This window comes from Rattus norvegicus, chromosome 5 (assembly GCF_036323735.1).
Source record: "Rattus norvegicus strain BN/NHsdMcwi chromosome 5, GRCr8, whole genome shotgun sequence".
Classification (NCBI taxonomy): Eukaryota; Metazoa; Chordata; class Mammalia; order Rodentia; family Muridae; genus Rattus; species Rattus norvegicus.
The window spans coordinates 155,022,234-155,043,506 of NC_086023.1; the positions used below are offsets into that span (position 1 = coordinate 155,022,234).

The 21,273-nt window shown below is 54.8% G+C and overlaps 1 protein-coding gene across 5 annotated transcripts in view; it reads left to right on the top strand.

Annotated features, from left to right (window-relative positions):
- Positions 1 to 21,273, top strand: part of Hspg2 (heparan sulfate proteoglycan 2) — a 101,154-nt gene that overhangs the window by 61,416 nt on the left and 18,465 nt on the right. For all 5 annotated transcript variants that reach the window (XM_039111301.2, XM_063287775.1, XM_063287774.1 and 2 more), the window contains 35 exons: positions 587 to 700; positions 1,857 to 1,984; positions 2,087 to 2,173; positions 4,250 to 4,308; positions 4,468 to 4,632; positions 4,737 to 4,847; positions 6,700 to 6,800; positions 6,885 to 7,065; positions 7,572 to 7,697; positions 7,771 to 7,923; positions 8,002 to 8,144; positions 8,419 to 8,554; positions 8,636 to 8,790; positions 9,080 to 9,230; positions 9,882 to 10,027; positions 10,115 to 10,250; positions 10,703 to 10,854; positions 10,978 to 11,113; positions 11,205 to 11,356; positions 11,989 to 12,124; positions 12,305 to 12,456; positions 12,866 to 13,004; positions 13,089 to 13,240; positions 13,758 to 13,893; positions 13,991 to 14,142; positions 15,045 to 15,183; positions 16,368 to 16,519; positions 16,703 to 16,847; positions 17,898 to 18,043; positions 18,333 to 18,474; positions 18,960 to 19,111; positions 19,590 to 19,731; positions 19,818 to 19,958; positions 20,566 to 20,700; positions 20,865 to 21,046. In XM_039111301.2, coding sequence (XP_038967229.1) covers positions 587 to 700; positions 1,857 to 1,984; positions 2,087 to 2,173; positions 4,250 to 4,308; positions 4,468 to 4,632; positions 4,737 to 4,847; positions 6,700 to 6,800; positions 6,885 to 7,065; positions 7,572 to 7,697; positions 7,771 to 7,923; positions 8,002 to 8,144; positions 8,419 to 8,554; positions 8,636 to 8,790; positions 9,080 to 9,230; positions 9,882 to 10,027; positions 10,115 to 10,250; positions 10,703 to 10,854; positions 10,978 to 11,113; positions 11,205 to 11,356; positions 11,989 to 12,124; positions 12,305 to 12,456; positions 12,866 to 13,004; positions 13,089 to 13,240; positions 13,758 to 13,893; positions 13,991 to 14,142; positions 15,045 to 15,183; positions 16,368 to 16,519; positions 16,703 to 16,847; positions 17,898 to 18,043; positions 18,333 to 18,474; positions 18,960 to 19,111; positions 19,590 to 19,731; positions 19,818 to 19,958; positions 20,566 to 20,700; positions 20,865 to 21,046 — 4,875 coding nt within the window. The remainder of the gene's footprint in view (positions 1 to 586; positions 701 to 1,856; positions 1,985 to 2,086; positions 2,174 to 4,249; positions 4,309 to 4,467; positions 4,633 to 4,736; positions 4,848 to 6,699; positions 6,801 to 6,884; positions 7,066 to 7,571; positions 7,698 to 7,770; positions 7,924 to 8,001; positions 8,145 to 8,418; positions 8,555 to 8,635; positions 8,791 to 9,079; positions 9,231 to 9,881; positions 10,028 to 10,114; positions 10,251 to 10,702; positions 10,855 to 10,977; positions 11,114 to 11,204; positions 11,357 to 11,988; positions 12,125 to 12,304; positions 12,457 to 12,865; positions 13,005 to 13,088; positions 13,241 to 13,757; positions 13,894 to 13,990; positions 14,143 to 15,044; positions 15,184 to 16,367; positions 16,520 to 16,702; positions 16,848 to 17,897; positions 18,044 to 18,332; positions 18,475 to 18,959; positions 19,112 to 19,589; positions 19,732 to 19,817; positions 19,959 to 20,565; positions 20,701 to 20,864; positions 21,047 to 21,273) is intronic.

Sequence of the window (21,273 nt, forward strand, 5' to 3'; positions counted from 1 at the left end):
AACTGGTGCAGGCAAAGCCAGTGATAAACATTGGCAAGATGGCTTAGGTGGCACTTGCCACAAAGCCCGGACCTCAGTTCATCTCAGTTCAGGATCCACATTGTTGAAGGAGAGACCGAACTCCTATAGGTTGTCCTCTGACCTCCATATATACACGGTGGCTCATACGCACACACACAAATACATAAATACATGCAAAAATATCTTCAAGGGCTCTTTCTCCCAAGTGATCTTCCCAGCCCACTTCCCCATTTAGCTGTGAAGTGTCTCCAGAAAGACCTTTCCCACCAGAATTTTCAGGAACCAAGGTCTTGAGGTAAGGCAGGTTTCCCAATTAAAGCTGTACTATATCTCTCCAAGCTAACACTGCCTAGGCTCATCATGCCCTGTCTCCTGGAGCACTGAGAGATGAGAGACAGGCCAAGGCCTTTTGAGAGAGCTGGTGGATGGAGACTGGCCTGGGACGCTCTTTCTTAGAGCCAGTGGGGACCAGACACTGGACAGTGCAGGATGGACAGAAGGATAGAGCTGCCGCTCTAAGTGCAAACCTGTGAGCAATGGAGACTGACTTCCCTCTGTCCTCTAGGACTGTGCCCCCGGCTACACTCGCACTGGGAGCGGACTGTACCTTGGCCAGTGCGAGTTGTGCGAATGCAATGGCCACTCCGAAGTGTGTCACCCGGAGACTGGAGCCTGCACGGTGAGCTGCAAGTGGGGCTAGGCTGGGGGTGGGCAATGGGATGGGGAGGGGTCTTGGTAAGGTATGCCAGCTTCCAGGGACAACAAGTTCACAAGAGAGCACCTGGGTGAATAAAACAGGCGAGCATGGTAGGGAGCCAGAACTATGGGACGCCATTCTTTGTAAAGGAAGCAATGGTTCCTCATTGCTTACACCCAAATGGCTAATACTATTGCAAAAGGACAGATTACAGAGGCTTGGGGTTGGTGGTGGTGGTGGTATGGTGGTGGTGGTGGTATGGTGGTAGTGGTGGTAGGTGTTGTTGTTGTTGTTGGTGGTGGTGGTGGTTATAGGGATCAAATCAAACCTTGCTAAATATACCTTTCCATGCATTTTTGGTGTGGTGGGTATGGCCCCACAGGTACATGGCCAGGACATAGACAGTTGACAGAGTCCCAAACTCAGTATGAAGCAAGGAACACACTCTGTTAACATCCCACATGAGGCTGTCTTGACATAAGACTGTATACACTCCTTATTGGGTTTTTGAGCTTTTTACATATATGGGTATTTTGCCCATGTCTGTGTACCATGTGCATGCTTGGCGTTTACAGAGGCATCAGAAGATTCCTTTGTACTGCAGATGGTTGTGAGACAGCGTGTAGGTTCTAGGAATTGGACCTGGGTCCTCTGAAAGCAGCCAGTGTTCGTAACCACTGAGCCATCTCTCCAGTCCCCCTCCCACGTGTTTTTCTTTTTCTTTTAAACAGTGAAACATGTATCTTCAAGGCTGTGTGCCCAAATGTATCCCTTTGCTTTTCTTTAACATCAAGCGCTCACATATGCACATTCGCATGGGTGCCTGATAATTTTTTTTTTCTGAGATAGCTGACTCACTGTGTAGCCAAGGATGAGCTTGACCTCCTGATTCCCGAATCCCTCTCAGTTGCTGAGGTTGCCAATGCATCACGAAGCCCAGGCCTAAATGGTCGATTTGATTTACCCAGGTCCCCCACAGGCATTCTTTTCATCACGGCTGAACTGATGGTCACCACTGTAATCAAATCCATATATTCTTCCGTGACTCTTCTCTAAGATATGTGTCTAGGTTTCTGAATCAGGGCGCTCGGATGAGTTTTCCTTCATGGCTGCTGTCTGACACCCTTGTACCCTGCAGGGTTGTCAGCACAACACTGTGGGTGAGTTCTGTGAGACGTGTGCAACTGGCTACTACGGAGATGCCACGGCTGGGACGCCTGAGGACTGCCAGCCCTGTGCCTGCCCACTGACCAACCCAGAGAACATGTGCGTGCTTTGCTCAGATCCAGGGTTGAGCTCCTGCTGGAGGGTGGGAGGCAAGCTGGGAAGGAGGCTCCGGGGTCTGACGTGCCTGCCTGCCCGCCCCAGGTTCTCCCGCACCTGTGAGAGCCTCGGAGCCGGAGGGTACCGCTGCACCGCCTGTGAACCTGGCTACACCGGGCAGTACTGCGAGCAGTAAGTAGGGAGTGGGAAGAGGAGGGGTGAATCAGAGACTCCCAGGCAAGAGTCCTGCAGGGTGTGGCTTGGAAAAATCTATACCAGGATCACTGTTGCGAACACTTCCTATTCATGCCGCCCTTGGGGTGAGCAGGCATTTATGGCTCCGTGCTTCGGGCAAACGGCCGTCCTTCTCCATTCCTCACACCAGCTGGGACTGGGATTAACTTCTTGACTCATTTGGGGGTGTTTTGTTTGGTTCTATTCTGTTGTTAAGGCATGGGGTCTCACTGTGCAGCCCAGGCTACACTGCTTCCGGTGTTGATATTGCAGATGCATGTGGCCACCCTTGCGCAACTTCTTGAATTCTTACTATTCAGGTCTTTATGCTGCTGGTCCCTGTGTGCAGAACATTGTATCCTCCCAACCCCACCCTTTCCTGGCTAACTCCTCTCAGCCTTCAAGATCCAGCCTCTTGCGTTTATTCATCACTCTTGGAGGGTGGACAGGTTAAAACAGGGTCTCAGTATAAGCCTGGACTGGCCTCCAACTCTGTAATTCAGGCTGGCCTGGAATCTCAGCCTCCTAAATTACAGGTATAGGTTTAGCCACGCAGGGATCGGCACTTTTTACTGAGCATCTTCTGTGTGTCCGTGCAGTGTGCTGAGGTGCCAGGGATAAACTGACAAACTATGTCAGCCCTATGAAGTCTGCAACCCAAAACAGATGAATCTAAGGAAAAACAGCTGTGGGATAAACATTTCTGAACTCGATCAGTTCTCTGGAAGCACTGTGTAGCATGCTCGAGGGGACCCATGACACATGGGAGCCATGCTTTGTGCTGTCTGTGACCTCACTCTTTCTCCCTGGGTCCTCATTCTCACTTTACATAAAATTTGTCCCAGACCAAGGTGTAGGGTTATTGTCCAGCGTCCTGCTTCTGCTCTGTCACAGGGCTCAGCCAGACAGGGGAGGTTTGACAGTGCTCACCCCACACCGCCTCCGGGAGGGTGTCAGGCTGTAGGGCAGCCGTGGGACACTGCTCCAGGGGTAGGGAAGCACAGTTTGGGGCACAGACACAGCTGAAACTGGCTAGTGGGTCCCCAGGCCTGCAAGGAGGCTGGGGCCATCAGGTTCTCATGCTCTTGGGCATCCAGGCACTGCTGGAATGCTTCGGAAGAGCTGAGAAAGGAGTTGGAGCACTGAGGGCTGGATCTGGCCCGTGGCCGAGGGGAAAGAGGGAGCGTTCTGGCTGGTCCTGTGTGGGAGAGTCTTAAGCTTGGTTTGATGGCAGCGCTGGGAGGCCTTGTACAGGAGATTAGACCGTGGTTCTGTAGGCAAAGGCCTTCTCTGTGGCTGTCCATGGTGGATCCCATAAAAAGAGGCAGTCCATGGTTTCAGGGCATTTATTGCCATGGCGGAAGGTGGATGAGTAAAACCGTACCCCACTTCTCAGGGTGGGCCTGAAATTAAATGCCTTTTGCAGGGAGGAGTGTCTGGAAAGGAATAGTTTTTGGCTAAGCCTCCAGGCCTTTAGGCACCTCATTACAATGGATATCTGTCTTGAGCCTACAGGACCTGTGTCCTCTACCTGTGGAGGGGCTTGGGGCAGTTGCCCTTTTGTGACCAATGGCCATAAATCTATGGAGGGCTGTGCCTAGTGACAGGGCCTGGTTTGCCAGGAGTCAAGCGAAATGCCTACCATCCCTTAGTGTCACTGGGGTTTCTAGCCTTGGCTCAACTGGGAACCAGGGTGCCTTTCATGGTCCCAGACCAGGGACTTTGCTGTGTCTTCTGTTGTACCTCCACATCGAGCGTAGTGTCTGATACTCACTGGTTCCCTGGTAAACGTTTGTTGAATAAATGCTTCCCTGGAGAATAGCAGGCTTACCTCTCCATTGCTCAGCCCCCTGGCAACCTCTGTCTCAGCTCCTTGAGGCCCTGTGTTAGTGATTCCCTGGCCCCCAGAGTTCTTCTGGGACCCCAAGCTTCCTCAATATACCATGGGCAGCTGGCTGAGCTAGCTCCTCAAGGTCCCTGTGAGATACTAGATCCCTTGGGGCTTACAGAGCTGGTCCCTGTTCCTCCTAACAGGTGTGCCCCAGGCTACGAGGGTAACCCCAATGTACAAGGAGGCCGGTGCCAGCCACTGAGTAAGTAGGACCATGGCCTAGGGTGGTAGGAGAGGGAAGTTGGAGACCCCAGGGAGTATGAGGGAAAGAGTTCTGAGGTTGGGGACCTAGGGCTTTGGGAGACACTGTTTTATGCTGAGGCCTTCCTAGCTGAATGACCTCCTTCTGCCACTCCACTAGCAAAAGAGTCCCTGGAGGTTCAGATCCATCCCTCTCGGAGCGTGGTTCCCCAAGGCGGCCCACACTCCCTAAGGTGCCAGGTCAACGGGAGTCCACCTCACTACTTCTACTGGTCCCGTGAAGACGGGCGGCCCTTGCCCAGCGGTGCACAACAGCGGCATCAAGGTACTCACACACCTACCACCCCCTATGTCCCATGAGTCACCCCTGTTCCTGTCCTACTGGGAGGCTTGTGGGGCTGAACTTTCACAAGTCTCTCCTCACCCCAGGCTCTGAGCTCCACTTCCCTAGCGTGCAGCCCTCCGACGCCGGTGTCTACATCTGTACCTGCAGAAACCTGATTCACACCAGCAACAGCAGGGCTGAGCTACTGGTCGCTGGTGAGTCCCCGCTTCCCTGTCCCTGCTAGAACCTGCCTAGAGGTCATTAGCTGAGATTCACTCAGGACAGGCCCTGGATAGGACCCACCAAGGTCCAAGGCCAACCTGTCAAGCTCAAAAGGAATGGCAGGAAAACCCGGGAGAGAAGCCAGTGAGATTGGGAGGAAGTAGGGAAGGAGGTGTCCAGGTGCAAGCTGGGGCAAAGGCTTCTGGGAAAGCTGCCTATCCAACACTCTGTAGAAAGTATGATATAGGCAGGGAGAAGACATGAAGACAAGACCGGTTGACAGAAGTGGGAACTCGAGTAGGCACACAGAGCATGTGGAAACTCTTCCGATAATTGTGGCTCTGAGGAGGGTGCCGTGCACCTACCTTTAAGGCGCATGCTCAGGGGGCTGAGGCAGGTGGATCTCCAGATGGAGGCCAGCCTGGACTGTGTAAGCAAGACCCTGTCTAGGAGGGAAAATAAGTCTTAGCTCTGACGAGTGGTCAAGTAAGCAATGCGGCAACATCTGGAAATACGTAGAACTAAAGGGGGATGTTTTCAGACATGGAAATTTCGAGAACAAATTGGTCAGTGAAGCAGGTGGCAGGGATTGATATGGTGTAGGAGGAAGTCCTCAGGAAGGATCCAGAGCTCTGAAATGCAGGGTGGGATGGGGCCAGGCAGAAGCATGGTCACATCTTTCAGGGACCCAGGGAGGAGTAAGGGAGAGTTAGACTGAGGGAGGGGAGGGATATGGTAGGGGAGAGCGTTAGAATGGGGAGGGGGCAGACTTCACGGGGAGGGTTAGACACTGGGTGGGCATGGAAATACACCCGACTGGCAGGTTCTGCCTTCTAAGCAAGTGTAAGTTGAAGCCATGGGTTTTAAGGTAGAAGGATGGGTTTGCAGGCTGAGGGAGCTGGGAGGAAATGTGAAATAGCCATCTCAGGAACTCAAACCGGAAGCCAATGGAGAAGTCAGAAAGTGTGAAGTGTTGAGAGCTCATTTGTGGCCTGGGATGGTGAAATGGGGCCAATACGCTCCCACTGGACCACATGCTGGCTGCCTCGTGCCAGCAGGGAGAGACATGGTAAGGCTCAGCCAAGAAGGTGCAGGGAGGCACCAGGAAGTGGAATGACAGCCCAGCTGTACTAGGAAGGAAGAAATGTCCAAAGGAGGTGAGCTGGAGATGTGGCTTAGCTGATAGGGGGCTTGCCAGCTCTGCACAAAGCCTTGCATTCGAACCACACAGAAAGTGGTTGTGGGACTGGAGGTGTGACTCAATGGTTAAGGGCATATGTTGCTCTTCAGTGTAGGTCACTTACAGTCACCAGCAACTCCAGCTTCAAGAGGATCCGATACCCTCTTCCGGCCTCTGTAGGCACCTATACTCACATGTATATGCACACATCCACATATACACACACTATACATATATACAGTTATATTACATTATTATAAATATATAATTATATATCTATTACATATTCCTATTTATATTACATACAGTTATATATTACATGTTTATATTTTATATTAAATATATATTCTATCAAAACTAGATGTGGTAGCACAAACCTGTCACCCCAGCGTTCGGGAGGTTGAGGCAGGAGAATCGAGACTTTAAGGTCACCCTTAGCTACAAAGGAATTTGAAGTGAGTCTCAGTGCATGAGACTCCATCTTCAAAGAGAGAGTCCTTGAGGCACAGAGGCAGGAGGATTGTTCAGTCTGAGGCCATCCTCGTCTACATAGCCAGCTAGGGAAGCAGAGGGAGACCTGTCTCGGAAGGGGTCGGGAAAGCAGGCCTAAGAGGAAGTGATACAGAACCATGATGTGGAGCTCACTGGAGACTTCCCGCCCACAGAAGCTCCCAGCAAGCCCATCACGGTGACAGTGGAGGAGCAGAGGAGCCAGAGTGTGCGGCCCGGAGCTGATGTCACCTTCATCTGCACGGCCAAGAGCAAAGTGAGCCGACAGGGAGAGGTGGGGGAAGTCTTCTCCTGGGCTCCCTGAGCCCACGCATGTCCTCACCCTACTGCTGGCTTGCAGTCCCCAGCCTACACCCTGGTGTGGACCCGTCTGCACAACGGGAAGCTACCGTCCCGTGCTATGGACTTCAACGGCATCCTGACCATTCGTAATGTGCAGCCGAGTGACGCAGGCACCTACGTGTGCACCGGCTCCAACATGTTCGCCATGGACCAGGGCACCGCCACGCTGCATGTTCAGGGTATGCCTTGTCGTGATCAGAGCCTGGCCCCAGGGTTCCCCCTACATGCTCTAGGCTCTGAAGAAGTGGGGTTCTGAGGCATGTGTCCTGGTTGAGGTGACCCTAGTGAGAGAACACACAGGAGACACTTGCGTACAGTGATGGAAGCCGGGGGTGGGAGGGACTGGAAGGTGAGAAGTGAGAGGAAGGTGGTGGAGGCCTGAAACCCCAGTGGCTGGAGGTTGAGGAAAAAGTTCTGTGAAGTTGAGGAGTCTGGACAGCATTGTGAAGCCTCTTCAGAAAGAGAAGAGAGGGTGCCCTGGGCAGGTCTTAGGTGAGGAAGCAACAGGGCCCATGTTTCCAAAGCCCTCACTGACCCCTCCTCTACCTCCACCCTCACCCCTGGCTACTGCATGGAAGAATGGCTATGCAGGGCTAGAACAGAAGCAGAGACTGACAAGGGGCCAAAGCTGTGAGTGGGGGACAGTCCCCATCCTGACCACATGTCATCCTTACTCTCTTGTTAGTCTCAGGCACCTCCACTGCCCCGGTGGCTTCCATTCACCCGCCACAGCTCACTGTGCAGCCGGGACAACTGGCTGAGTTCCGCTGTAGCGCCACGGGGAACCCCACCCCCACTCTGGAATGGATAGGTGAGACCGGCTGTCCTGGGTGAGGAGGACAAGGGCCAGTCCCAGGGTGTGCTGACCCATGTCTCCCCACCAGGGGGTCCCAGTGGCCAGCTTCCCACAAAGGCTCAGATCCACAACGGCATCCTGCGCCTGCCAGCCATCGAGCCCTCAGATCAGGGCCAGTACCTGTGCCGTGCCCTCAGCAGCGCTGGGCAGCATGTGGTCAGGGCCATGCTTCAGGTGCACGGTGAGAGAGCAGGCCTTGAGGTAGGGTTGGGCCTGGGAGGGGCTCAGAGAGGCATCTTCACAGGGGTTCTGTCTGCAGGGGGCAGTGGACCCAGGGTCCAGGTGAGCCCTGAGAGGACCCAGGTACATGAAGGCCGCACGGTGAGGCTGTACTGCAGGGCAGCAGGGGTACCCAGTGCCAGCATCACCTGGAGGAAGGAGGGAGGCAGCCTGCCCCCTCAGGTGAGCCAGTCTGGCTGTCCCAATGGAGTCCCAGCACTCATCCACCTGTCCCTCCATGCTCTAACCCTCCCTCAGGCTCCCTGAACCTCCTACTTAGATCCTATATTCCAGTCCTTCTCGCACCCCACTCACCCCTTTACAATCCAATTCCATGGTCTGCAGTCCATAGTGACTCCATTCTAATAGTCCCCAACTCATCTTGGTGTAGGGCTTGATCCTTCCAAGTCTGCCTTGGCCCCCTCACAAGTACCTGAGTGTTCTCTCCATGTGGCAGGCCCGGTCAGAGAACACAGACATCCCCACACTGCTCATCCCAGCCATTAGAGTTGCTGACTCTGGTTTCTACCTCTGTGTGGCCACCAGCCCCACAGGCACCGCCCAGGCCCGCATTCAGGTGGTCGTCCTCTCAGGTATGGGGTCTCCCTCCCGGGCTGGCATTATGGGTAAAGGGGAGCCAAGGCTGAGACATGCTTACTCCGCTGTGGCTACAGCTTCCGGTGCCAGCTCGGTGCCAGTCAGGATCGAATCCTCATCACCATCCGTGACCGAAGGACAGACCCTTGACCTCAACTGTGCGGTGATGGGGTTGACCTACACCCAGGTCACGTGGTACAAGCGAGGGGGCAGCCTGCCTCCCCATGCCCAGGTAGGAGGCTTTTCCAACCTGGGGCTGGGACTCTGGGACAGAGACACAGGCTGGGAGTGGAAGGAAGCAGCGGGAAGCGGGGACAGGAGTGGGAGGGGTCTTTGTGCTTCAGCTGCCAAGCCGTCCTGCGCAGTAAGGCAGGACAATTCCTTCCCTCCTGGCTCCCAGCCTAGCATGAATGGCTCCGAGTAGAGCCTGTGCATTGGATGACTGAGCTACTGTGCCTCAGAGGGAGTCGTAAGCACAGCTGCAGCCTCATCCTTATTCACCTTTGCCCTACCTGACCCAGGTCCACGGCTCCCGGCTGCGGCTCCCCCAGGTCTCACCAGCAGATTCTGGAGAATATGTGTGCCGAGTGGAGAGTGACTTGGGCCCTAAGGAGGCTTCCATCGTTGTCTCTGTCCTTCACAGCCCCCATTCAGGCCCCAGCTACACCCCAGGTGAGGTGCCAGCGGGGCCGACAGGGACAGAGCCATAGGCTCTCCCAGGCACAGAGAAGAACGCCTGTGAGCTCTCCAGGGCCATCAGGATGCAGGGGTATCCTGTCAGCCTCTGCTGCCTGCTCTGGAAGCCAGCAGGCTGGGGGTGGAGTGAATGCTGATCTAGCTTGCCTCAAACTCCCGAAGGCTCTCCCTGCAAACAGTAGTGTTGGCTTCCACACTGAGTCAGGAGTTCTGCTGATATGGGTTCAAATCTGGACTCTGCCCTTCATCAACCTTGAGGTGGTTCTTCGGCCTCCGATGACCTCATTTTCCTGCTCTGGGTAGACTGTGACATTTATAGGCTACCCAGTTTATATGGGGTGTGGTTTTAACACCAGTCAGGTCAGGATATGCTTAGTTTGATGGGAACGGTAATGTTGTGGTATGCATAGGTGACATGGGCCTGTGAAGCATGCTGGGAAGCTGTGGCAGGTGTTCTGAGAAGGGGAAGCATCATTACTGTGCATACTCTTGGCTGGCCTGACAGAAAGTCCTTGGGTCCCTTGTCACCTTGAGGTCATAAGGGTGACAGAGTCTGGAGTTGGAGGTGGGCTACTCAGGAGGCCAGAGGCTCAAGGCTGGGCCTCTAACCACCCTCTCTGTGCCCAGCCACCAGCAGCACTCCACCCATCCGCATTGAATCTTCATCCTCCCATGTGGCTGAGGGACAAACCCTGGATCTGAACTGCGTGGTGCCTGGGCAGGCACAGGTGACTTGGCGCAAACGTGGAGGCAGCCTTCCCGCCCGGCACCAGGTAAAGCCTCCCCAGTGCCAGTCTGCTAGAGGGGATGTACGGGGACACTTTAAGGCCAGCCTAAACCCCAATCCACCCCCTTCGCAGACCCATGGTTCCCTGCTGAGACTGCACCAGGTGTCCCCTGCCGACTCAGGCGAGTATGTGTGCCATGTCCTCCTGGGCTCTGAGCACATAGAAACCTCTGTCCTGGTCGCCATCGAGCCTGCCGTGTCCATCCCTGGTGAGTGGCTCCCAGTGATACAGAAAGTTGCAAGAGGGAGAAGACTTTCAGGGTGTAGCATCCCCATCTATGATTCCTACTGCTAGCTGGGGACAGGCGACCACCCAGGCTCTGGCTTCAGGGCCATGTCTAGGCAGACTGCTTTTGTCTGAATGACCCAGATCGTCCATCAAGGTCTTCTTGGCCATGTCTCTCCCTTGGTCTCCTGCCTCCCTTCTCCTTCCTAGCCTTACTGCCTGCCTGTCTTACTTTGTCTGTCTGGCTTCCTGCTTCCTGCTTTGAGGAAAACTTGGGCTCTTGATCAGGGTTATTGAGCTCAGGGCCTCAAGACAGGGCTGTCAAATTTCTGAGACAAGGGTCTGACCTCAGATTACAAGGCTGAGCCAGCTCTAAGAGGGAGTTTCAGCCCTGTCTCTTGGGAAGTATCCGTTACCGTCCCCCTGTCCCTACAGCCCCTGGACCTGTCCCTCCTGTCAGAATTGAGTCCTCATCCCCCACCGTGGCTGAGGGTCAGACGCTGGATCTCAACTGTGTGGTAGCAGGACAGGCCCATGCACAGGTCACATGGTATAAGCGTGGGAGCAGCCTGCCTGCCCGGCACCAGGTACTCACTCCTAGAACGTCGAAGGGTCTATGGGTGGTAGGCTATATAGGGGTCACAGCCTGGTAGGCAGGTATGGAGCCCCTCCTGGGACACCCTCTTATATCCCTGTCATGGCTGGCCCAGGTCCGTGGCTCCCGCCTGTACATCTTCCAGGCTTCCCCAGCGGATGCTGGAGAATATGTGTGCAGGGCAGGCAATGGGCAGGAAGCCACCATCACAGTCAAGGTCACAGGCAACCAAGGGGCCAACATCGCCTACCGTGAGTAGCCCACTCGGCTGGGCTGGGATGTGAGGAGAGGGGAGGCTGGGGCAGCTTTAGAGAAGGTGTTTGACTGTGGCTTTTCCTCCAGCCCCAGGTAGCACGCCAACCATTCGCATTGAGTCCTCGTCCTCTCACGTGGCTGAGGGGCAGACCCTGGATCTAAATTGTGTGGTGCAAGGACAGGCCCACGCCCAGGTCACATGGCACAAGCGAGGAGGCAGCCTGCCTGCCCGGCACCAGGTAGGGGATAAGGGGTGCAAAGGAGCCAAAGAGAAGGGAGATTCTGGGTGGGAGTGGTAGCATGAGCCCCATCACTCAGATGTGTTCTACTGTGGCTAGACCCAAAGCCAGTGCTGGGCTGGCCTCTGTATGCGTCGTACGTAGTCTACTATCCTGACCTTAGGAAGTTGCTCAGCCTCTCTGTGCTGTGTAGATTCAGGGTCGACAAGGAGATAGTGGTCCGTGTGCTCAGAGTCGTATCAGGACCAAGTCCAGTTGTGGTTTTGTTCAGCTTGTGCATAACTAACATTGAGCAGCTTAACAGCTTGCGTGCTGGGGTTTGCAACCTTTTGACCCCACTGACTACAACACACCTATGCAGGGGAGGGCAGTGTTTATGGTTGTCAGGGCAGCACTGCAGAGGGTCTTGCCTGGGATCGGAGAGGGTGTGCTTAGCACTGACGCAGTGTGGGAAAATGTGTGCCAGTTCTCCAGGGGCTTCTCCCAGCAGCCCCCACTCTGAGGACAAGACCCAGCCGACCCAGAGCCGATGGCCAAGCCATCGGGCTGAAAGAGGGCAGCAGTTGGCAGATTGTGAGTGCTGTGTTGGAGTCCTGGAAGGAATCCCCTTAATGTCACCTTCTCTTGGCCAGACCCATGGTTCCCTGCTGAGGCTGCACCAGGTGTCTCCCGTGGACTCAGGAGAATATGTGTGCCGAGTGGAGGGAGGGCCCGTGCCTCTGGAGAGCTCTGTCCTGGTCGCCATTGAACCTGCAGGCTCTGTGCCCGGTAAGTAGCCATGTTGGGAGGGGATGGGAAGTGGATAGAGCTGGATACCACACATGGAGGCTCCTCGCTGTGGCCATGGCAAGACCTAGAGACAACATTCCATGAATCCAGGGGCCCCGTGACCCCACTCACAGCCGTCTCTCAGCTGTTGGAGACCAACACTCTGCCCTCTGTTGCTAGCACTCGGGGTCACCCCTCCGGTCCGAATCGAGTCATCTTCCTCCCACGTGTCAGAAGGGCAGAGCCTGGATCTGAACTGCCTTGTTGCTGGGCAGACTCACCCCCAGATCTCCTGGCACAAGCGTGGGGGCAGCCTCCCTGCCCGGCATCAGGTAGGAGACGAGAAGCTAAGGGAGAACCTAAAGAGCCCTCATAGCTGGGGGTGGGGGTGGGGGATAGGGAGAGTAGGGGGTGGAGGGGGTGGGGGGTGGGGTGGTGAGTTCAGGCTGTGCGTTCAAGCATATCACAGCACTTCAGATGTACTCTGCCGCTTGCCTGCTGGGTAACTTTGGGCTAGTTGCTTCACTTCTCTGATCCTTAAGGTCATCTGTCAAGTACGTCCCCATCATGAGTGCCGGCCCTGTGTGCATCAGGTGGCAAGCCCAAGGGGACTTAACGGGTCCTAACCTGTGCAATCACTAGCTAACTGGGCTGGGAGGGAGCCAGAGAAGGCAACCAGAGTCTGGTGGGTGACTACCATGCTGGTCTCTGAACCTGGCACCTCTCCCCATCTCCTCCCAGGTACATGGGTCAAGGCTGAGACTGCTCCAGGTGACCCCAGCTGACTCTGGGGAGTACGTGTGCCGTGTCGTCAGTGGCTCAGGCACCCATGAAGCTTCTGTCCTTGTCACTATTCAGCAGCACCTCAGCCCCTCCCACCGTGAGTGTCTTAGGGGTGGCAGTGAATGACAGGGGCTGCGAGGGGCCGGGCTGCACCCACAGCCTGCCTTCTGTCTCGTCACAGCCCAGAGCGTGGTGCACCCTGTGCGCATTGAATCTTCGTCACCCTCGCTGGCCAACGGCCATACTCTGGACCTGAACTGCCTGGTTGCCAGCCTTACCCCCCACACCATCACCTGGTATAAGCGTGGAGGCAGCTTACCCAGCCGGCATCAGGTACAGAGCCAAAAAATAGGACAGCACTCTGGTGGGAAGTCTAGAGTGGATTCTAGACCCTGGCCCTGCGCTCATTCAGTCACTCAACAAACACTGAGCATCTCCACTGGGTAGTCTTGGATTGGCACTAGGGTATAGATCTATCCTATTGGCCCTGGTTCCAGCTCCTCAGAAGAGGTTGCTGCAGCCACTGCTTGTGCCTGGAGCTGCTGAACCCAGCAGAGTAAGATAGGTGTCAGCCCTCATACAGCTGGTGAGCTGAAGGGACAGAAGGGTGTGACAAGTGGGGCCCGCTGTGGGCACTCAGTAGGCCACACTTTGGAGGGGTGAGGTATACCGCACAAAGACTAGAGGCTCCTTCCACAGGACCCAGGGGGTGTCACACTAGGAGCCTCAGGAAGACACTGAGGCTGCTGGGCACCCAAGTCAGGTCGGGAAGGGAGACTTCCGAAATCTGGTGTTCACAGCGCCCAGATACTTAGCTGCTGCCTCTATTCCCCGCCCTCTACCCCTCCAGATTGTGGGCTCCCGCCTCCGGATCCCTCAAGTGACCCCAGCGGACTCCGGAGAGTATGTGTGTCACGTCAGTAATGGCGTTGGCTCCCAGGAGACCTCTCTCATTGTTACCATCGAGAGCAGAGGGCCGTCCCATGGTGAGAATGTGGTGGACAAGGGTGGGGAGTCAGAGGATCCCCAGTACTGTCATTGTCACCTGACTGTCTTCCTTCCCCTCCCCTGCTTTGTCCCCAGTGCCCAGTGTCTCCCCACCAATGAGGATTGAGACCTCGTCTCCCACAGTGACGGAAGGACAGACCCTGGATCTGAACTGTGTGGTGGTTGGGCGGCCCCAGGCCACCATCACATGGTACAAACGTGGGGGCAGCCTGCCATTCAGACACCAGGTACTTACTGAAAGGAGCTGTGGAGTGGGGTGGCCCTTGGATCTCTCAGAGTGGGCGGGGCTTTGTCTCATGCCCCATGCACTCCATCGATTTGGATTTTGGGTAGACAAAAAGCAGCCAGCAGGCTAGGGATATGGCTCAATTTATAGAGTGCTGCTTTGCATGAAGATTTCCTCACAAGCTAACAATAAGCCAGGAGTCGTGCTGTGTTCCAGCACTCGGGGGTGGGTGGGGGGGCTGAAGGGAGAAGGATCAGAAGCGCACGCTTTTGATGGTGCATGCCTTTTTGGCCGGGCATGCTTTTAATCCTAGCACTTGGGAGGCAGAGGCGAGTGGATCTCTGTGAGTTCAAGGCCAGCCTGGTCTACAGATCGAGTTCCAGAACATCCAAGGCTACACGATGAAACTCTGTCTGGGAGAGGGAGGTTTCAGAACTATCCTCCACTGTATAGTAAAAAAAAATCCATGCCATTCTAGTGTGCGGGGACCTGAGTTCAGATCCCAGCACTCTCGTGAGAGTGTTAGCTAGGTATTGATCTGCACCTACCTGTAATCCCAACGCTGAGGTGGACAGAGACAAGAGTGCTTCTGGGCCTTGCTGGTTGCCAGTCTAGATGCCAAACACGGAGTTCACAGAAACGCTCAAAGCAACAAAGTGATCTGCAATAGTGAAGGATACCTGGCGCCCTCCTCTGGCCTCTACGCGCAAGTACAAGCACATGTACCAGCACGTGCACATTTTACAGACACCACGCTCCTTCCCATACATACAGACTCACAAAAACACGTATACACAGAAATAAATAAAAGGAGATATAGCGTCTGCAGGCTTAGCAAGAGAAGCTGGAGTTAGTAGGGGCCTTGTGGCTGCTGACCCCAGCTCTGTCCTGACCCTGTCCCAGGCCCATGGCTCCCGTCTCCGGCTACACCAGATGTCAGTGGCGGACTCCGGCGAGTATGTCTGCAGAGCCAACAACAACATTGACGCCCAGGAGACCTCCATCATGATCTCTGTCTCCCCCAACACCAACGCCCCCTCTGGTGAGTCTGACTTCTGATCCGGGAAAGGGACAGGAAGACACAGTTCCCTAGGAAGAGGAGCCTTACGTTAAGGCCCACAGACCTGGGTGTAGGCAAGAGCAAGGGATACAAAGAGTATCTGTGTTCAAATCCTGCTGTGTCACTCAGGACTGAGTAAGTTACATTCGCCCCGAGCTTCGTTCTCCTTGACAGTGAAGTAGGGAAACAGATTCCCCCTGGGCCCATAAAGCCTTATTTCTGAATGGCGCCCACCAGCCTTGTGTGGCAATTAGAGTTAACAACTTGGCCTGGTGGCAAAGGCCGATAATCTCAGCTAGTTGGGAAGCTGAGACTGGAAAATCCAAAGTTCAAGGCCAGTCTATGCAACTTAGTGAGACTCTGTCTCAAAAAACAAAGTGAAAAGAGGGTTGGAGATGTAGCTCGGTGCTGGAGCGCTTGCCTAGAATGCCAGAGACTCAGGCAACCCGAGTCCTGCAGAAGAAGAAATGGAAAGAAGTTTGATTTGTAGGCTGGCGAGCTAGCTCAGTCGGTAAAGTGCTTGCCACATTAACTGAGTTCCAGCCCACATAAAAGCGCGGGGTGTGATGCCAAATGCTTATGACCCTGGCGTGGGGGAGGCAGAGACAGGAGGATTCATCTGCCAACCAGCTCAGCTTGCCTGGTGAGCCTTCCAGGCCAGTAAGAGACCCCATCTCAAAAAGACAAGATTTGGCCAGCCTGGGCTACAGAGTGAATCCCTGTCTCCCAGATAAATAAGTACAGGCTGGAAAAATGACTCAGCGGTTAAGAGCTCTGGCTGCTCTTCAAGAGGTCCTGAGTTCAATTCCCAGCAACTACATGGTGGCTCACAATCATCTGTAATGAGATCGGATGCCCTCTTCCGGTGTGTCTGAAGTACAGCTACAGTGTAGTCATAAATAAAACGAATAAGTCTTTAAAAATCGATCAATCAATTATCAATCAGTCAAGTCCACATAAAAGGACATTTCCATCATAACAGAATATGGAATTGTGAAGGTTAAATGTGGGTCAAGGATGCAGGTCCTCAGAGCAGAGCCTAGCACGCTATTGTTGCTTGCCAAGGGGTAGCTGAGCCTGCCCTGGGCTCCAGGTTTGGTGTGTTGTGGATCCTAAACTCCGCTTGAGAATCTGACTCAGGCCACCCTGTTCTTCTCTGTCCTTAGCCTCTGCTAGTCCTGTACCCATCAGAATTGAGTCTTCCTCTTCACATGTGGCAGAAGGACAGACCCTGGATCTGAACTGTGTGGTCCCTGGGCAGGCCCATGCCCAGGTCACATGGCACAAGCGAGGGGGTAGCCTGCCTGCCCATCATCAGGTATGAAATAGCAATGAAATGAGAGATGGTGTCTGGGAGCCATGCCCAGGAGAGGGGTCTGAGAGCCCTGCAGGGGATACCTTGCACAGCTGGATGGGAGGCTGGACTCTCGCCCCCAACCCTCCAGGGCTCTTGTTTGATATCTTACTCCTGCTCCCCTGACTCTGCCCCATCCCTGGCCAGGCCCACGGCTCAAGACTGAGGCTGTACCAGGTGTCCCCAGCTGACTCGGGTGAATATGTGTGCCGAGTTCTGAGCAGCTCTGGCCCTCTGGAGGCTTCCGTCCTGGTCTCAATTACAGCGTCTGCCTCTAATGTCCACGTCCCTGGTGAGAATCCCTGTATGGGTCTGGCAAAAGAGATAGGGAGAGAGACCAGCAGCCGAGTTGGGCAAAAGAAAGGCTCTGTGGGACCTGGAGACAGCAGGCATCTGATTGCAGACTTCTGCCTCCTGCCTCTTGCCTACCCTTGATGTTAAAGAACAGACGGCCAGGCTGTGTGGTGTGAGGTCCTGTCTCTCTCAGGGGCTTGAGAACACAAGTTTGCAAGTGTGGCATCAGTGGGCTTGGGTCCCAATGTCCCTGCCTGGGGATGTCACACAGAGAACTTTGCCTCTCCACTTTGCTGTCCTCAACGGACAAGGATAATGGAAAACATAGTGCTGTCTTATTGTACAGGCAATTCAGTGAGGTCCCTACGGCCTGGGCTTGTCCTGCAGGGTGTTAGCGGTCATCTGAGGTCTGCCTCAAGGACTATGTACTAGCTGCGGCATAGGAACAACTGTGGCACCTCAGATCAGTTGTGGTTCATGGTAGTTATCACCAGGGCGGGGCTTAGGACTTCAGGGTTTTAAAAGCGATGCCATTAGAGGAAAACACGGGAAGTGGGGAGCTGGCCATGATGGGAACTCCGATCAGATGCGACGTCTGAGTTGTCGGTTGCCCATATAGCAACCCTCACCGTATGCATGTGACGTCCATTTCATCCCGTTAGCCCTGAGGCAGGATGATCGTTCTCTGTTTCACAGTCAAGGAACCGGAGGTGCAGAGTTAGTTTTTTCCAAAGATCACCCATTAAATGACCATGCTGGGGGTTGATCTCTTTGAGTCTGGCCCCAAGGACTGAGTTCTTAGCTACCATCTCACTGGAGATTGGGAAGCGTCAGTGACTCTGTAGAGGGGACTGGCACAGTGACTCTGAGAGTTAAAGGCAGCCCAGGCTTGGGGTGGGATGGACTAAGAGAAAGAGGGGCACCCTATTCTCGGAGCTCTACCCTCCAGATCTGAGTGGCCTGAAAAGGGGGAAGAAGCCCTTGAATCTAGCTACACAGTAGGGCCAAGAGGCCTTAACCTCTGACCCTAGCTGTGCCCTGACCCCAGGTGGAGTCCCACCCATCCGCATCGAGACCTCTTCCTCCCAAGTTGCTGAGGGACAGACCCTGGATCTAACCTGTGTGGTTCCTGGGCAGGCCCATGCCCAGGTCACATGGCACAAGCGTGGAGGCAGCCTGCCCGCCGGGCACCAGGTACAGAGCCTGGGAAGCAAGCATGTGCCCCTCCTCCCCATTTCCTGAGCCCATCCCTGAAGGGAGGTTGGCCCCAGCAGTCAGTGATAGCTTGGAGAACTTTGTACAGCCCCTAGGGACAAGTGGCTGCCAACAGACTGGATACAAACCAGTCCCCAGCACCTTGCTGTAAGAGAGAACACCACTTTTTCAAGACCCTACCTACTTCCTGAACTGTCTGTTGCATAAGGCAGAGTTTTGTGTAGCCCAGGGTGGCCCAGCCCTTCTCCCCTCTCTCTCTTCTGTGAAGGTCCATGGCCACATTCTGAGGCTGAACCGGGTATCCCCAGCGGACTCTGGCGAGTACTCATGCCAAGTGACCGGCAGCTCAGGTACCCTGGAGGCTTCTGTCCTGGTTACCATCGAGGCCTCTCAACCCAGCCCTATCCCTGGTGAGTGACAAGCGACTGTGGGTGAGGTACTCCTCTCTGCCCTAAGTTTACAGACAGTTGTCGGCACACCTGGCTAAGCTTGGCATTGTCCCCCCCCCCTGCCCCCCCCCCCCGAGCTGGGGACCGAACCCAGGGCCTTGCGCATGCTAGGCAAGCGCTCTACCACTGAGCTAAATCCCCAACCCACTGAGCTAAATCCCCAACCCACTGAGCTAAATCCCCAACCCGGCATTGTTCTTATGGTATTGGTTTTGCTGTGGCTGAGGATCAAGCCCACCCATGTCAAAGCTCATATGATCCGCGTCTGGGTCCCTAGTCCTTTAGTCACCCTAAATGGGTGGAAACCCAGTCCTGTGTCTCAAGAAGACACTGCAGACTCAGGGAAGGGAGACTTCCTTGGTTGATAGGGCTCAGCCATGTCATCACAATTAGGTCCTTGCTCTCACACCGGGAGCCTTAACTGTTCCCCATCTCTGTGCCTACAGCCCCAGGGCTGGCCCAGCCCATCTACATAGAGTCCTCCTCCTCCCATTTGGCTGAAGGGCAGACTGTGGATCTCAACTGTGTGGTACCAGGGCAAGCCCATGCCCAGGTCACATGGCACAAACGAGGGAGCAGCCTGCCTGCCCGTCACCAGGTAACTAGGTCAGGATGGGGAGAGACCAGGGTAGGTATGGTCTCCTCTCATAGTCTCCTTTGTGCCTAAGCCTCAGGCAGATTCCAGCATTCATGGGATCATGGGACCCAACCAAGTATCTGTCAGGGAATTGTTTCCCAGACCAAAAGACCAGTTGCTGAGAGACCTGGAACTCCCTCACCCTGACCCACACGCACACCCATACCCACCCCACTCCCACCTACCCCCCCATCCACGCCCCCACCCCCACCCACACACCCATACCCGCACCCCCATCCCCAGCATTGTTTGACAGCTAGCATTTGAACACGTTTCCTCCTCAGTAGAGAGAGTGGGTTGATTTCAGAGATTTCGTGCAGGAAGCTCTTTTAGCCCCACGACTGGAGGCCTAGCTCCTGAGTCTCCTGGAAGTACAGCCTCACTTGGGAAGCTCATTCTCCAGAACCCTTGATGGCTTCCTTCTCTTTCTCTCTGGCAGACTCACGGCTCCCTGCTGAGGCTCTACCATATCTCCCCTGCTGACTCGGGCGAGTATGTGTGCCAAGTGGCTGGTAGCTCCCACCCTGAGCACGAGGCTTCCTTCAAGATCACAGTCCCCGCCAGTGAAGGGTCTTCCTACCGTGAGTGTGGGGAATGCCAGGAGTGGGGCAGGGCCTACCTGGGTAGAGCCAACCTTCCGTGCTAAGTCTAGTATCTAACCATGCAGGCCTCAGAAGCCCTGTCATCTCCATTGAGCCACCCAGCAGCACAGTACAACAGGGCCAAGATGCCAGCTTCAAGTGCCTCATCCACGAGGGAGCAACACCCATCAGCCTTGAGTGGAAGACTCGGAACCAAGAGCTGGAGGGTGAGTGGCTAGGCTATCCGGTGTGGCGGTCAGGGTCCATACCATATTCTTGAGTGACTCTGAGTAAGGCTTTCACCCACCCGTCTAATGATGGAGCAGGACCCAGGAGACTCCAAGGACTCCCACTTTCTGACATCTTTGACTTAAAGTCTCGTGCCCAGGCACAAAGCATCAACAGTGGGCTATCTATCCCTAGCCTTCCTAGGTAGTGATAAAATACCCAGGTGATTGCAACTGGGGGCTTTGGGAGGACATATTTTAGGTCCCGGCCTGGGGGATGTAGTCCATCAAAGCAGGGAAGTCAAGGCGGCAAGAGCTTGAAGCAGCTGCTCATTGGCATCCACCATCAGAAAGCAGAGAGAGATGAATGAATGAATGAATGAATGAATGAATGAATGAATACCCCTGTTCAGCTCACGATCTCTGTTCATAAAGTCCAGAATTCCCTGCTCAGGGAATAGCTTTCTTCACAGTTAGTTAACATGAGCCTTCCCACGCCAATTAACCAATTCCAGGTAATCTCTCAGTTGACACTCCTAGATGATTCCAGAACCTGTTGAGAGACGGTTGACACTAACCATCACGCTTTCCCAATGCAACCCTACAGACAACGTCCACATCAGCCCCAACGGCTCCATCATGACCATTGTGGGTGCCCGGCCCAGCAACCATGGAGCCTATCGCTGCGTGGCTTCCAACGTCTATGGGGTGGCCCAGAGCGTCGTCAATCTCATTGTGCATGGTAAGAGACGCCAGCCTATGGCTCTGCCCCTCCTGCTGGCCCAGCTTCTCCAGGTTTAAAGCCCGCCCCACTGCTGCCCGCCCTGTAAGTTAATGTTCACATACATGGTATTCAGCTGTGGACTCACATGTAACCCACAGCTCTGTGTGTCATTTTTCTCTCAGGGCCCCCGACGGTGTCTGTGCTCCCTGAGGGCCCTGTGCATGTGAAAATGGGCAAGGACATCACCCTGGAGTGCGTCAGTTCTGGGGAACCCCGCTCTTCCCCACGTTGGACCCGACTCGGCATCCCGGTCAAGTTGGAGCCACGGATGTTTGGGCTCATGAATAGCCATGCGATGTTGAAGGTGAGCTTGGTTTGTTCCGTGTCTGTGTCTGAGGTCTTTTCTAAGAGCCAACTGAAGCAGGTGTCTAGAGGGGGCATAAGTAGGTGGACAGAGAAGAGGAGGAAGGTGGAAGTCGGAAAGGGAGAAGGAAGGGCACAGAAGCCTGGGATGGGGTTGCAGGGTGGACAAGTGGCTGAGTGATAGGTAGGTTGGTACCTAAGCAGATGGATGAACTCATGGGAAGTTGG